A 17116-nucleotide genomic window follows, 5' to 3' on the forward strand; every position below is an offset into this window, starting at 1 on the left:
AGCGAACGAACTCGTTTTTATATTCCATATTGATATGTTAAAGTGGAAAATAGCGAACTAACTCGTTTTTATATTCCATATCGACATGTTAAAGGGAAAATATAGTGAACTAACGATTCAGTCGGTACCGAATATAAATCGTTCGTTACAGCAAGTATAGTGGAAAATGAGAGTTTTTGTCTCTGGGAAACTATCATTACTATTATTACTACACCTGAATTAGCACAAAACAATGGAAATAATCATGAGGTCATTACGACATTATTTATAGATTGAGAAAGACTGATATTATGCATGACCATCATAATTAATAATATAATAATGACTATATTCGCTATTGTTCATCAATAAATAAAAGTCCAGCAATAGGCGACTTTTTTCACAAACGTATATATTTGATGCAGTTTAATATATTTTGAATTTCCCGGTATTTACATTTGTATCACTATTTCATTGGTCATTCTATTTATCGGCGTTTATTTTTGGAACGCATGTTCATTGGTCAGTTCTGTACCACGTGACAACTGACCCCTGTTTCAGCATGCGAGCCCCACAGGGGACAGATCAAAATTTTCAAGCCTCACGCCATCTTTGATTTTTTCCTGAAGAATTTACCCACCAACAACAAAAGCGATTTAACCATCCCACCTCACTCTTATTTCATGTTTTGTATATGATATTTACTATGTATTGTATTGAATAGTACTTCAAATGTTTAACTTTGTATATGTGGCGGGCGCTTAATTTATAGGCCGCACCTTTACTCATAAAAAATGTTATCTAAAAAGTTTGGTAATTCTTTTTAAAATATGTTTAAATAAATATTCGCCCATCTCAAAGATGAGCCATATTCCGCCAATACCTTCTTGTGTCATTTTCTCTGAGTAAACAGAGCTTGCTGTCCTGTAAGGAGGTGTGAGGGTTATTCTAGGAGTGCAGTTTAAAAATACATGTGTAACAAACGTCCTTACATAGGCCTTGCTATGCGCGTCCACCTGTTCGTAAGTAATCACTACGTCCCTACTGGCTTGTGATTTGGTCAGTATTAATTACAAACGCCAATTAATGCATTGTGTTAATAAAATATTTACCTGTATTTGTTTCCTTTACTTTTACTATCATTGGACGGGATTTCAAGCAACCCTACTTCCATCGAAGAAAATAAAACACACATTCATAATATATCATAAATAGATAAACACATGTATACATTATAGTTATATTATCTATTTTGGTCATATATTATATAATACTTTTGGACGTAAAATGCAAACGTTACAGCCTGACATTGTAACGCAATATAACACCTACAGTGTCGTCTGCTTTCCTGGTGAGATCCGACACGCAACTGTCAACAGAGTAACATAATAGTCAATTTCCTCAGCTTGATACATAATATATATGTATATGAGCAAGTTATGCCGAACTGTGTCTTGTTTGTGTATAATGTACTTATTCTGTTTCCGTCCTGGTCACTTAATATGCATCATGCAAAGCATGGAGAAGATAGACACTCGCGGATCAAGGTAGTGCTATTGTAAATATGGATATTGTAAAGTGACTCTCCTATAGAAAATTGGTTTGCTCTAATACCATAATTACATTAGGTCTAGTGAACGAAGGGAACTATTTACCTTTAATTGGCTGGCCCTGATATCATTATTACATCGGGTTAAGTGAAGAACCAGGCCAAACATTATACATGGCGTCATACCAATGGTAGCGATTACATCAGGTCAGGCAGGGAAGTTGTCCAATGTCAGTCATGCTGGAGTTACGGTCCTTTGCACAGATAATTATCACAATTAATAGTTTTTAATCCTTTTTCTGTTCTTGCGTGCCACATCAAATTGAATCTTCGTATGTGGATTGTTTAGAAAACAGATGCTTTTTATATGGTTACTATGGGATTTTCGATAATTGACATTCCAAATAGTGGTTGTTTTCATGTAGACGAATTATTGCTGAGAAAACTTTCATTGGAGGAATGATCAGAAGAACGCCGTTTACATAATACATATACAGTCGTTTGACATGTAAATTCTTCTTCCAAGACAAATACTAAAATATTGTAAAAGTCCTGTTGGAATCCATAAATAGAATGAATTGATTAACGTTTCTGAGTGGAGGACAATTAGAGTTTTTAATTTCGTTTGTTTTTTACTGTCATATGTACATCTCCGTGTTCCGCATGCGTCTATCTGAAAGATCCAATGACAGACATGCATGGTACGATTAGCAGGTGTGATAACGCGTTTGGGAAATGGGAACCTTTACAGTTGTCTTTGATGCTTTCCTTCAACATTTGTTCTTCTCAACCTTTGTAACTGGTAGGTGTATATTGGTACCATATATTATTATGTATTTTCGATCATTTAATTCCTCCTATCATAAGAACCTGTGGAGTTAGTAGACTTGTACACACTTGTAATTCCAAGAGTCTGTTTACGTATTTTTTAAAATACGATTGGGTTCCGAGAGTCTGGTCGGATCTTGTTAGTCGTATTTGGAAGAATTTATAATGTTTTGTATAAATGACCATACATAAAAGATGGGTGCATGTAATTAAGAGTAGTTGCCCCTTGTACTGTATGGCAATCGTGGTCATTAGCAATATGTGATACCAAGCATAGATTCTCATAAACATCTGCACTCAAAATGGTCTAGTTTTTAGAGGAAATGAGTCTTTTTCAAAATTTGAATGACCTTTCCAAATTATAGGTCTACTGGAAACTTTAAGTTTGACATTGTATATATGGCTTCCTTTCAAACTTTCTCCTTTCAGCCAGACAGTTAATTATGTCTTAGTTGAAAAGCTGTAGCCCAACCCACATTCTGACTACTATTTCTTTGTCAGGACATGGGTTTGGAAATCGAAAGTTTGTGTGTTAATAAAGTTTATATTCCATTGAACCCTAGCTTTGCAAAATATCAGTAGATATTTTCCTTCCAACGTTTACATTTTGTGAAAAATCACCTGAACCCAAACAGATTTATATCTATTCAGTAGATATTACATTATCCAGTAACATGCCGATATGCCTACGCGATCATATAGATAAGATAATGCCGATATCTGACACAATATTGTGTATTATTATTGTATTATTATATATGTCGAAAATACCATGGACCGATACTGTAGTGTCCTGCAGGTTTTCCAATTTCTTAAAAAAAAAAAAAAAAAAAAAACAAAAACAAAAAACGCACACATACGCCCACAAACGCACAAACACCGGGCAATGTTAGAACACTGAATACCCATATCGTTCGAGTCCATTTTCGCTGGTTCACACATGAAGTTGCAAAACTCACCCTGAATATTACCACACATATTTCAACACCTAAACATCGTCTAATCATAGCGATCGATCAATATTCACTCGAATAGCTTGGACTATGGATGGAATTCGAATGGCAGTCATAACGTCATGCAGCGACTTAGTATTTCAGAAACGTGTCTGAACATAAGAAAGTGTCAAAAGGTTGGTCAAATTACGGTCATTTTATCAGCACTGAACTGTATGTGTGAAATTGGTGCGTAAAATTTGAGTTTGCGAACATGGGTATGACACAACCTAAATTGTTTGATTAGACGTAACTGACGATTTTATTCATTCGCAATACATAAGTCTCAAGGATACGATTTATCAGTTCAAACACAATTTCATTAATTTTAATGCAAAAATATAGTTAGACATAGTAGATAAAATACCTTTCAATACAAATACAAAGTTAGACATAGTAGATAAAATGCCTTTCAATACAAATACAAAGTTAGACACAGTAGATAAAATACCTTTTATTACAAATACAAAGTTAGACACAGTAGATAAAATACCTTTCATTACAAATACAAAGTTAGACACAGTAGATAAAATACCTTTCATTACAAATACAAATTTAGACACAGTAGATAAAATATCTTTCATTACAAATACAAAGATAGACACAATCCATAAACAAAGTAAGACATAGTAGATAAAACTATTTCATAATACAAATACAAACTTTGACACAGGAGATAAAAACTTAAGTCTCATCAGTGATGTAAGGGCCTAAAATTTTGATACCTAGGAGGGGAGTGGGGAAAAACACACTAGATTGACATAAAATCTTATAAAATTGTAATATTTGATATTGGATATCATATAAGAATCACATAATCTTATAGGGCCATTTGATATCACTCATTACTTCTCATCTGTTTCATAAAATAAAAAAAATAGCAAAAAATCGTGTAAATTATTGTTAATATTTTTCCTCAACGTATTTCTGTGTCGTAAATTCCACGTGATAGGATTTTACAAAACACCAATGAGTCGCACTATTACGTATGACATTAATAAAGAATTCCATATATGGTAATATATATATAAGGTAGCAATATACAGTTGCTTTGTCAATGATACCAGGAGCAAAAGTGTTCATTTATTTTGCTACACAAATAAACATGTAAAATATGAATAGAAAAAAAATTGAACATTCAGTGGCCATTCGATATCACCGCTTATAATCTGACTTTTTACTCATAATAAATGTTAATTATGAATAAAATGAAAGAAGACCACAAAGGCATCACACAACAACATAGTAAAATATAATTTAAATGCACGAGAATAAAATTGAAGTAAAATATCATTTTGGAAACCAATGCCTCATCAAACTAAAGTGAAATAAAAGCCTCTCTGACCTCTTGTTTTAATGTCATCAGGACTAGGTTGTTAGAAATTGTACTGTTTCACGGTCCTTCTACAATTTGAGACATATGGGGCCAAATTACACTAGATTAAAAGGACACACAGAAAGTAAGCACATTAAACTCTGAACTACACGGTAAAAGGTAAAAGATAAATCACTGATATCAATTGGTTACAAAACACATTTTATTGTATAGTTCTTTTCATTTCATTTCAATAAATTTTATTTACAAAGATGATTACAGTCAATGGAATTGAATAACAAATTCTCTCCGACGGTGGCTAAAGTAATAGTTGGACATTTAGTAAATCACAGATATTAATTTAAAAATGAAAACGTTATAATACAATAGTTAAAGGGAGATTACTCATTCCTATTATACAATTACAGTAATTATTTGATTATTATGAACATGTCATATAAACTACATGCCCCTCAGATATCGACAGACATTGGCCAAAAGTCCATTTCCTTACATCTGCACTAGCCATAGCTAGTTTAGTTATTAAGCATTTAACTGAAACAAGTAGTCAGCAAATGAAGGCTGTAAAACAGAAGTGATTGAACCTAAAAGTTCTTCTCCGCGTTGGTTTACCGTTCGGAACCAATATTCTGGCCAGATCAGTTTAATTCAGTTCATAATCAATGGTTTAAAATCAGAATATGGCAGTCTAATGTGGTATTGTTGTAGAACAATCGATTTGTGATACATTGCAGTAACGAAAAAGAGTCTGATCAGAACCCTGCTTTAGGTAACTATCCAGTGGAATGATAGATAACATCAAGTCCGAGGAATATAAGTTTGATTAACACATAAAGGTTAAAAATCTTAGGTTGACTGTAGATCGACTGTTCTTGTATTTATGAATTTGTTTAAAAAATCACAAAAGTTGAAAAGATTTGAGTCATCTCAAAACTGTTTTAAGCGTCGCTTTCAAGGAAATGTCACAGATATTATTTATGAAATATGAAATCCCCTTCATCAAGGATACGAAATGTAAATCGAACTTCTCATCCATTGTCGAAAACTGAAATGCCCTTCATCAAGGATACGAAAGGTATATTGGACTTCTAATCCATTTTCGTAAACTGAAAACCGATTCATAGAGGATGCGAAATGTAAAACGAACTTCTAATCCATTGTCGTAAACTGAAATCCCCTTCATCAAGGATACGAAATGTAAGTTGAACTTCGAATCCATTGTCGTAAACTGAGACACCAGCGTTTTAAAGAGTTGCCTCTCTTATGTATTTGATCCCTAATATTGGATTCATCCCTTCAATCGATATAATCATTTTTACTCGCTCTGGCATTGTTTTGTTTTATGTCATATTAACACATTAAGGTCTGTTATGGACGGTGGCCACAGATGATAGGATTACTGATTGAAGTCTTTATTGTGCATTTACAATTGATGACTACACTTGCATTATCTTGAAGATAACATCCATGCCAATGTAAGTCAACGTATTATCCACCTCTCTGAATACACCAATCGCCGCATCGGGTTAAAATATGTCATTGAAATTTCCCTAAAAATGATTCCATTTCGTATCATAGTGACATATAAGTTTCATACATTTATCTCTAAATTTACCAAATTATTTTTTAGCTTTCTTTTCAAATTAAATGATACCAAATATGCACATTAACACCAAATATCTAAATGATTTCAAAGTCGTCGTCTTTAATACCCGCAGATTGCAAGTTGTTTCTGTCCACAATCGACACTGGCTAGGCCAGTCAGTGTCAACATCACACAGTGACCTTGACTGGGGTCGGGGTTTGCGGGAGACCAGAGGGCGCTGTCTATCTCAGTCCCTTCGCTATCATACAGCCATATCCCGGAGTTGTAATTTCCGGAGACGAACATTCCGTAGTTGTTCTCTGAAAATGAAATATTGCTCTAGATATAACTGGGTTTTGTATTGCTTAACGTACTATTAGCAGCCTTGGTCATTTTCATTTCATTTCACACAGATTTTATTGAAATAATTCAATGGGTATTGGGCAACAGTTTAATGCTTTTAACAGAAAAAATACCGCAAAGCAAAATACAGGTCACTTCCCTTACAAAAGAAAATGAAACGTTTGCGATAAACAAATAAATCTGAAAAATGGCTGTCAAACAACTTTACTTTGTATCGTCGGGAACTAGAAGGCTGCAATATGGCTGTCAAACAACTTTACTTTATATCGTCGAGGACTGGAAGGCTGCAATATGGTTATCAAACAACTTTACTTTATATCGTCGAGGACGGGAAGACTGCAATATGGCTGTCAAACAACTTTACTTTATATCGTCGACGACGGGAAGGCTGCATTATGAATGTCAAACAAGGACCTTACTTTGTATCGTCGAGGACTTTAAGGCTTAGCTTTTGATGTCAAACAACTTTACTTTAAATAGTCGAGAACCGGAGAGCTGCACCATTGATGTCAAACAACCTTACTTTATATCGTCGAGGACTGGAAGGATCCACTATGGATGTCAAACCACCTTACTCTGTATCGTCGATGACTTGAAGGCTTCGCTATTGATGTCTAGCAACCTTTTTTTTTTTTTTTTTTATCGTCAAGGATTTGATGGCTGCATTATTGATGTCAAACAACCTTACTTTATATCGTAGAGGACGGGAAGGCTGCATTATGGATATCAAACAACTTTACTTTATATCGTCGAGGACGGGAAGACTGCAATATGGCTGTCAAACAACTTTACTTTATATCGTCGAGGACGGGAAGACTGCAATATGGCTGTCAAACAACTTTACTTTATATCGTCGAGGACGGGAAGACTGCAATATGGCTGTCAAACAACTTTACTTTATATCGTCGAGGACGGGAAGGCTGCATTATGAATGTCAAACAAGGACCTTACTTTGTATCGGCGAGGACTTTAAGGCTTAGCTTTTGATGTCAAACAACTTTACTTTAAATAGTCTAGAACCGGAGAGCTGCACCATTGATGTCAAACAACCTTACTTTATATCGTAGAGGACGGGAAGGCTGCATTATGGATATCAAACAACTTTACTTTATATCGTCGAGGACGGGAAGACTGCAATATGGCTATCAAACAACTTTACTTTATATCGTCGAGGACGGGAAGACTGCAATATGGTTATCAAACAACTTTACTTTATATCGTCAAGGACGGGAAGACTGCAATATGGCTGTCAAGCAACTTTACTTTATATCGTCGAGGAATGGAAGGCTGCAATATGGCTGTCAAACAACTTTACTTTATATCGTCGAGGACGGAAAGGCTGCAGTATAGCTGTAAAGCAACTTTACTTTATATCGTCGAGGACGGGAAGGCTGCAATATGGCTGTCAAACAAATTTACTTTATATCGTCGAAGATTGAAAGGCTGCAATATGGCTGTAAAGCAACTTTACTTTATATCGTCGAGGACGGAAAGGCTGCAATATAGCTGTAAAGCAACTTTACTTTATATCGTCGAGGACGGGAAGGATTCACTAGCGGCTGTCCTTATGGATCTATCCAAAGCCTTTGGTTATATATTACACGACTAAGTACTTTTTAAACCTTAAGCTTATGATCTATATAAACAATATTATGGCAAGATTCTTGAGCAAAAACAATTTCCGTATAATTTCGTTATGTTCATTTTTCTTTAGCACTAATTATAGGATGTATCACAGAATTACATTATTGTCCCATGCCTGTTCAGAATTGGATTGTTCAGCTGTATGATGTTAACATGTTCTGGTTAATATCACCTACCAGTATGTAATCTTTATTAAGATCTGATACTTTATTTACATTTCTAACATGCTTGTACCAGTAAGATAAGGAGAGCTTGTAAGTCGGTATTGGTTTCATATAACATAAACTTATAAGTTTGCCTGTTAATTTTAGTTGAAGCCGTAGTAATTCAAAGTAATCATTATTTAAATCATATCTTCGCTTGGCATATATTATTAATGCCATATATTAGAACACTCCACTTCCTTGATTTGTTCCATCCTTTCTAAAAAAATTGCGATTTTCAAAATATATTCCTTGTTCGGGCATACTATCATTTAAGTGAGTTCCAGTTACACTTATTAGGTAAATCATAGAATATTAATTTCAACAATCACAATTGTTACTGTTTCTATTTGTATAGGTCGCGGGAAGTAGACCTTGGATTAAATTAATATCCATTGTCAGCAGAGTCAACATGGTAATCTAAAATGCTATATTTAGTATAAGAATACCGTAATGTAAACGGCAAGCCGGGTGGTCGTTTAGAAACGAAATACTGAAATAATTTAAAAGTTGTTAGGTTTGGTATTGATTCATATTCTTTTAGCACCAGTAAATGATTCAAAGACGTCACCAATGAGACTACAGATGGACGGTTGTATAGTGTTATCACATTGAAATGTCACACGGCAGCGTGACACCCGGTCACATAATACTGACGACCGAACCGGTCCTTAACCCAAATTTTAACGGCAGGATGTCAACGTCAGGGGACGAAGCCATTAACCTCCAAAAAAGGGGCGACTACTCATCTAAAGGCCCATATTGAAGGCAGTGTCAATGAGATAGTAAGAAAATAGGAAAAAGTAGTTTGAAAAAGAAAAGGAGAGAAAACACCCTAACTTCATTCGCTTCTTACGGATGTTCTGACGTCATGTCTGCAAGGCAGTCAAAAAGGTCATACGGATACAGCTGTCGAAACAGGTATTGACCTGGACTTTATATCTAAAATAATACATACTCAGATAATATTGTAGCCTCAAACGTATATGAGTAGGAATATCATATAAAACATAAATTTCATTTTAGTGTCGATGATATAGTTTGTTACATGTACCATGTCGTATCGAGATTGCCCTCCTTTTGTTGTGTATTGAGGAATGGTAAATAATAAAACTCACTATTGTCGCACATACTTCGATGATATACATTGGGAGAGTCAAATATTTTGTGTCATTTTTCAGACTAAAGTATTCAACTATTAATAAATTTAATGTTCAACAATTTATTCCGTTTTATGGTCAAAGTTAAACCAAACTGCATTTTTTATTCATATTTATAGCATGTTGTTAATATTTTCATTTTTAAGAATTAGTACAAGACGCACATGCACCTCGTTGGTCGCCTGAGTAATGATATAATATACTGATATCTACTGAAAGCAATCTGGGATAGAATGATAATGTTACATTATAATTCTAAGTACACGCTTTCTACATAATGTGTATGCATGACATACCGAGAACGTCAACACGTGTGTGTGGCATGACCAATGCTAATTACACGACGTTTATATTCTGAAATATTGTTCTGATATACAATGTTGGGTTCATTAATTGCTTTAACACGCCATGTTTTCGGACATGTACATGGTAGACAACCGATGAAATCGGGTCATTTATGTCATTGCATATGTCTGTACATAGAAACACTGTTAAGTCGAAGCACTGGATAAGTCGACAATTTTACCTGAAATTTGACTTACCCGTGTTTATCTTATTTTCTTATTCTTAACTAAGTCAATATATGTTTTTTTTTGTAAAGAAATGTATGCTTACTTAGTACACGTTTACCATCGATGTAGTTCTGCAGCCTTGTCAGTTTGGATGTAGTGTCGACCATGATCAACCGTGTGCCCTGTGCTGCACATGTAGCTGTTGCATCTGCTCGTGTCGCCCTAACCTCAAGGACATTGTATGACATGGTCATGCCCTGTTCTTCTTTATAGCCATAGGCATCGAGGATTTCTAAGTGTATAAGATACAATGTCCTAGCATAGAAATAACGTAACATCGTCATTTTACGTAATGACGTCATCAATTTTGACGCACATTCCAAGGAGCATTTAAGATGGCGCGATAAAAAAAAAATCATCAAAACTTGCATTTGCTTGCGAGTATGTGAGAAAATTAATCAAACATGGGTCTATTCCGCAAACAAGAATATCTCAACCCTCGTTTGTTAGTTTGGCCAGCCAGCACTCGACAAGCCTCGTGCTGACTGGCCAAACTCGTCCACAAGGGTTGATATATCCCTGTTCACGGAACACACCCATGTTAGATTATATTTTTCTCAGTCAATGCACAAAAACCATGAGCTTGTCTGGATCTGAACGTATAGACAAAATCCTTTAGCTAGTCAAGATCTCAACGCATAGGAGATGAAGATCCTCTCTTTTCAATATTTCCTTTCCCTTGTTTATTGAATATGAACAAGTTAACAACATAAACAAAATCGTATATATCGGCAGATGAAGGCTCACTTATTTCAACCTTTACATCAGAACAGTTGAATCATTCAAAAAAGAAGTTTTACCTTGGCTAACGAATACAGCTTCCTGGATGGAAATCTTCGCTGGCACTACATTCCATGCGTTGTAGCCTGTACACCATTGTATTCCGTCTGTAGCCTGATAGGTGAAGGCCATGCATGATTTGTGATGACGACATGCCATTGAACAATCTTTCATCGACGTCATTATCTTCGCTGGCATAACGACGTTTGAATTTATCATTTCTTCGTTGAGCTTCACTGACTTCCTAGCAAACCTGCTTTGTTTATCTACATAATTAATGATACACATTCAAAAGCAGCAAAATATCACAACCAGGACGTTTGGTGAAATGATACTAATGAAAATTTTAAGTATCTTACGTTATATTTTCGTTTCTAAAGAAGTGAGACGTGTTTGATGTTTGTCCTCGTTAAAACGATTTTGAATTATGGTTTTGTTAATATGTCGGTGTCCTATGTTATTTTCTGCCTTTGCAGATTTCTTAGTATTAAGATGTTTTGTTAGAGTAAACCTGTGTCAGACGTGTGTAAAAATTGTATAAAAATTGGTGAATCAAAATGCTTCTCATAGAAACACAATAAATGCTGATTAAAAAGAAACCAGGTTTCAATGACATCGGCCAAAATCGTATGATGCATTTATTAAGATAAGATGAAAGTTTCTAAAATACCTCTAAGTTAACTTTGAAGATCACTTTGTATGACGTTAGTGTTCAATTTTCGTGCAAAAAGAAAAAAGAAAAAAAAAAGAAGATTAATCAGGCGTTTTCGAATTGTATTATGTGAAGTTACATTTATAAATGGAATTTTATTCGATTTCAAGTTCATCATAATATATGTTGGTATATCCTACCCAAGGGGTCTAACAAAAACAGTGGTAAACAGCATTAAAATGAATTCGCACACCGAACCCAGATTAAATCTTTTCGTTAGTGAACATTATTTAGGTATATTCCTTAAAATAGGCAGAGATGACAAAAAAACTGAAGATGGCGAGTTTTGTACAGTTGTCTCAAGCTTGGTCTACGAGAAACGATTGATCAATAATTTTAGATTGTTGTTAATTTTGTATTAACCTCATCACCTTTTGAAAAACAAGGCCCCTAGCTAACTAATACATACAGCTTCTATAGAGACATTTATTAGAGTGAGTTATAAAATAAAATAAAGATTTGGATTTCCTAGCATACAGCGTCTGAAATGAATTTGTTCTATATTTTTACATTTTCCTAGCGCTGATATTCAGATCAATAGGAATATAAAGTATTGAATAAGTTAGCTGGGATAATATAAATGTATAAAGGTGGGGTTTCAAAATGGCTTAAGAAGGGAAAAACGACAGTTTGTTTGTGCTATTGGTAGCCTCTGTAGTCCTACGTTTACAAATAGGCATTGAAACCAAACATGTACATACGCAAGAATATAGCGCCATTCCTGTGCCAAAAAAGGGTAGTTTTTGGGGAAATTGCTTCAATTTCCATTCTTCATTTTCGCAGAAAACTAAATGTTAACATGTTGATAATAACTTGTCATATATCATATATGCAAAGCATGAAGTTACAATTTTGAATACATTACGAATACGAGATACAAATGTGATGGATTTCGAGTAATAAATTTGTTTTTAACATTAAGCGAAATTTTGTGAAGGTCAAAAATACAACTTCCTATTGCAGTACATTCGTAATTATGTGCTAAACATGTCAAAACAGTATCAAATACATTGGCCATAAATAGTAAATATTAGTTTTGTGCAAAGTAATTAAAATTGATTGACAATATTGCTACGTGATTTTTAAAAGAAAAACCAGCACAGGGGAAAATTTGTTTGCATTGAAATATTGTAAAGCGAACTGAAATGAAATGTTTATACTTGGTTTCATTAGAACACAGGAACTAACACATACACTAATACCCAACTAAAGTGAAATTTCAACTTTTAAAATGGCCGCCATATTTCCTGATAACCACAGATACAAAATGTTCTGCTGAATCAATGTTCCGACGAGAACGTCACGTGAGAGATTAATGTTGGTTTACACATTAAATTTCCGACGAGAACGTTACATGAGAGATTAATGTTGGTTTACACATTAAATTTCCGACGAGAACGTTACACGAGAGATTAATGTTGGTTTACACATTAAACTTCCGACGAGAACGTTACACGAGAGATTAATGTTGGTTTACACATTAAACTTCCGACGAGAACGTTACATGAGAGATTAATGTTGGTTTACACATTAAATTTCCGACGAGAACGTTACATGAGAGATTAATGTTGGTTTACACATTAAATTTCCGACGAGAACGTTACACGAGAGATTAATGTTGGTTTACACATTAAATTTCCGACGAGAACGTTACACGAGAGATTAATGTTGGTTTACACATTAAATTTCCGACGAGAACGTTACATGATAGATTAATGTTGGTTTACACATTAAATTTCCGACGAGAACGTTACACGAGAGATCAATGTTGGTTTACACATTAAATTTCCGACGAGAACGTTACACGAGAGATTAATCTTGGTTTACACATTAAATTTCCGACGAGAACATTACATGAGAGATTAATGTTGGTTTACACATTAAATTTCCGACGAGAACGTTACACGAGAGATTAATGTTGGTTTACACATTAAATTTCCGACGAGAACGTTACATGATAGATTAATGTTGGTTTACACATTAAATTTCCGACGAGAACGTTACACGAGAGATTAATGTTGGTTTACACATTAAATTTCCGACGAGAACGTTACATGAGAGATTAATGTTGGTTTACACATTAAACCATCTTAACTGAAATCCAATATGGCTTCCTCGTCCTAAAAACTTGGCCAGGTCAGTGTTGGTCTACATCGTAGTTCTAATTGTCCCAGTCGACCATACCTACATGTAATACCTGGGAGATGACGGTTTGTAGCGAAATCTACATTACTTGAGGTTTGTCCTAAACCGTTTGACTTTTGGATGCAAAGGCTTACTGGTTCCAAATGCATGTAGTATCCTAAATAGTATATGATACTGGCTGCGTGGGCACATACCCCATGGTTCTCTGCCCAGTAGGACACTAGCAATAATAATCTTTTATGGGATGAATGACTTCGGAATTGTCATGCTGGATCCGCACATTGTACTTTACATTGTTCGTATGCCTCGAGTGGATTTCGCATCGTTCATTGTCCCATGAGTGCCGCTAGATCCAGATTTCATAGTCATCATCATCACTGCGGTGCTCACCGATGCAGCCAGCTGCCAGTGATATTTGGTAACATTTAGTTTGACAAATAGTGACTTAGTCTTTCTGATAAGATCTGACGCATCTTTTACACCCTGAGCTAAGGTGTTGTGAATACTAAGGCGATTTCATTTCGTCAGCCAGAGCTCTATACTTTGCGTCTCGCTCTGGTATTCTAATATATATATATGGGTCCTCGGATTCCAATCGACAAGCTGCTACTATTCAAACTAGTGCCTCGATGACATCAATGAAATAGTCGTCCAGAAGGTAACCACCAGGCATGGCATATATGAACTTCAAATAGTTCCGCTTCTTCTGGCCACAGTTGGAGATTCTCTGGAAAAAATACTTCGGCGAACAAATGTTCGCGTCCAAGGGATAACGGAACGATAGTTATATGTAATGCTTTTACTATGGAATGAAAAGTTTTCTATAAACTGGGAACTGACGTGTAAACAACAGTTGAACACTGTTTCCATGATATATTCGTCTTATCCACAACAAAATAATTCATCCTCGTGGTTTGGAGTGTACATGCTAGTGTCGATAGAGGAAGAACCGTGTGAAATAATGTCTAGAAACTGTGTTCTTGTCCAGCCGGTCCAGGCTTTACAATCTGCATAATCCTTAGATGAGAAACGCAGACTAAAGGAAGACTTCTACTATTAATATTTCTAGCAGATTTCTTAGTTTTAATGTTTGACCTAAAGACGACCTTACAACTTAAGTAATAAAACTCTCTATACGTTAAATAATTTGAACGGACTGAATATGGAAGACATTCTAAATGGAATTTGTTAAGAAATAAAACTTTCATTAATAATATGCTTGAAAAAATAACTATTATCGGCGGTACTTACTGATTTAGTATTTTGGTATTTAGTTAATGGAGGCCAACTTTGTTTGCACAAATCCATGTATCAGTAAGTGGTTCCTTAGTGTGAAAATGTTTAGGCCGACCTCTGTGTGCTTTTGTTTGTCTCTTTGTGTTAACGTGAAACTGATATCGACTTTACAGTGCTTCCTCACTGAATGATACTGCCGAAGACAACCAGCAGGACACCCCACCTGGTCACATCATACTGCCGAAGACAACCAGCAGGACACCCCACCTGGTCACATCATACTGATGATGACTTTTACATATTATATCAAGAACTACTAACATTTTATACTATATAAATACTATAATTTGTAATTATATGATAAGATATTACGAAATAAGTGATTTTTTATATGAAAAAGCCACTGATAAGGTATGAAGTGTATGTAAGGTGGTTTAAAATTATGAACATTATTTCAATACGTGTTATTTTTTTTCATTTGTAAGTGAAAGTAAGAAAAGGTGTATTGATTCATATTAAAATTCATATTGTCCATATTAAAAATGGAATACATTACTTTAATCACTGTTTCCAACATACAAAGAAACAAAGTATGAACAGTTGTCTATTAAATCGATACTAATAATTATATCAGGTAATTCTTTTTGATGTATCAAATGAAAATGAACATTAAAAATTAAAAAAAACAAAAAAAAAAAAAAAAACCATCATTTCAGTTACTGGATACTTTGGACATACACTTGTATGCAATAAATAACATAAAACTAGGGATTGTCCATACAGGTATTTTGCATGTGGAAATTAAATTGCACGTAGGATTCAATGCTATGCAAAGATGCTGATCAAAATATCAAACAAATGAGTTAAACATTCCCTAAACCTAGTCCTAAGCTTAATATTTTTAACTCTTACAGGGTAACTAGTGTGAAGAAATCATCTTACCGTTCAGTTTCCGGATCTGACAACCACCAACGTCGAACCTAACAAAAATGTGCAGGTACCATGACTGTGGGTTTATACGAACGTGTAGAGCAGTGATGTTTGGTGTTACGTAGGACGTCACTGGAGTATGAGGATCAACATTTCCAGCAAACAACTGTAATAGAAAACAAAAGAATGAGTGGACGAATCAACTCTGATGTACCTAGTTATATCTTATGCTCAGTAAGACAGAATTAATAAAGTTATTAGTTAGAAAACAATAAGCACAAAATAATAATCTATATACATATTCCGGAATGTTAGGAGTCGGATAGGTCGTGTTAGAATGTGAGGTTATATACCTTTGGTGATCCATCTTGTGACATCGCTGTTGTCCACGTGACACCATCCATGCTGTACAGTAAATAGTAGGACTTTACCACCCTCGGATCGTAATTATGTCGACCCTGCAGCGTGACCGATTGAACAATCGTCTCCACTGGAAATGTCACCTGCAACCATAGGCCACCGGTACCATGTCATTGTTTTCTTTGATTATGTTACATCAGTTAAATGAAAATAATGTACAAGGAAGTCTTCGCTGTAGGAATGATCATTAGAGGTGATTAAATTTTCTATTCTATATTCGGTTCTCTTCTTTCTGAACAATTTTCTTTCAGATGTCCCCATTGATAATGCCTCACTTTTGGCCTTCAGTGGAGCGTTCGCTCTTTGAGAAAGGCTTTGAGTTCTATTCCGTAGCGGGACATACTAGAGTTGATAAAAGTGTTAGTTGCTACTCACTACAATCACAGCATTCACTACGTATACTGGTTCATTACAATCACCGCAATCACTCTATATACTGATTCACTACAAACATAGCAATCAATAAATATGTACTGATTCACTAAAATCAAAACAATTACTCTATATATTGATTCATTAAAAACAAAGAAATCATTGTATGTACTGATTCAATACAAACACAGCAATCACTCTGTATACTGACTCACTACAAACACAGCAATCACTCTATATAATGACTCACTACAAACACAGCAATCACACTATATACTGACTCACTACAAACACAGCAATCACACTATAT

General features: G+C 34.9%; 1 protein-coding gene across 1 annotated transcript; it reads right to left on the reverse strand.

Annotated features, from left to right (window-relative positions):
• Positions 1-3787: 3787 nt before the first annotated feature.
• On the reverse strand, positions 3788-16511 carry LOC117333187. Its single transcript, XM_033892344.1, has 5 exons — positions 16368-16511; positions 16027-16180; positions 11012-11257; positions 10255-10443; positions 3788-6589 (listed from the first exon to the last, which is right to left on the reverse strand). The coding sequence occupies exons 1-5, from the start codon at positions 16416-16418 to the stop codon at positions 6390-6392; spliced, it is 840 nt and encodes a 279-aa protein (XP_033748235.1). The 5' UTR covers positions 16419-16511; the 3' UTR covers positions 3788-6389.
• Between the last annotated feature and the right edge of the window lie 605 nt (positions 16512-17116).

The sequence above is a fragment of the Pecten maximus genome, chromosome 8 (genome assembly GCF_902652985.1).
Source record: "Pecten maximus chromosome 8, xPecMax1.1, whole genome shotgun sequence".
Classification (NCBI taxonomy): domain Eukaryota; kingdom Metazoa; phylum Mollusca; class Bivalvia; order Pectinida; family Pectinidae; genus Pecten; species Pecten maximus.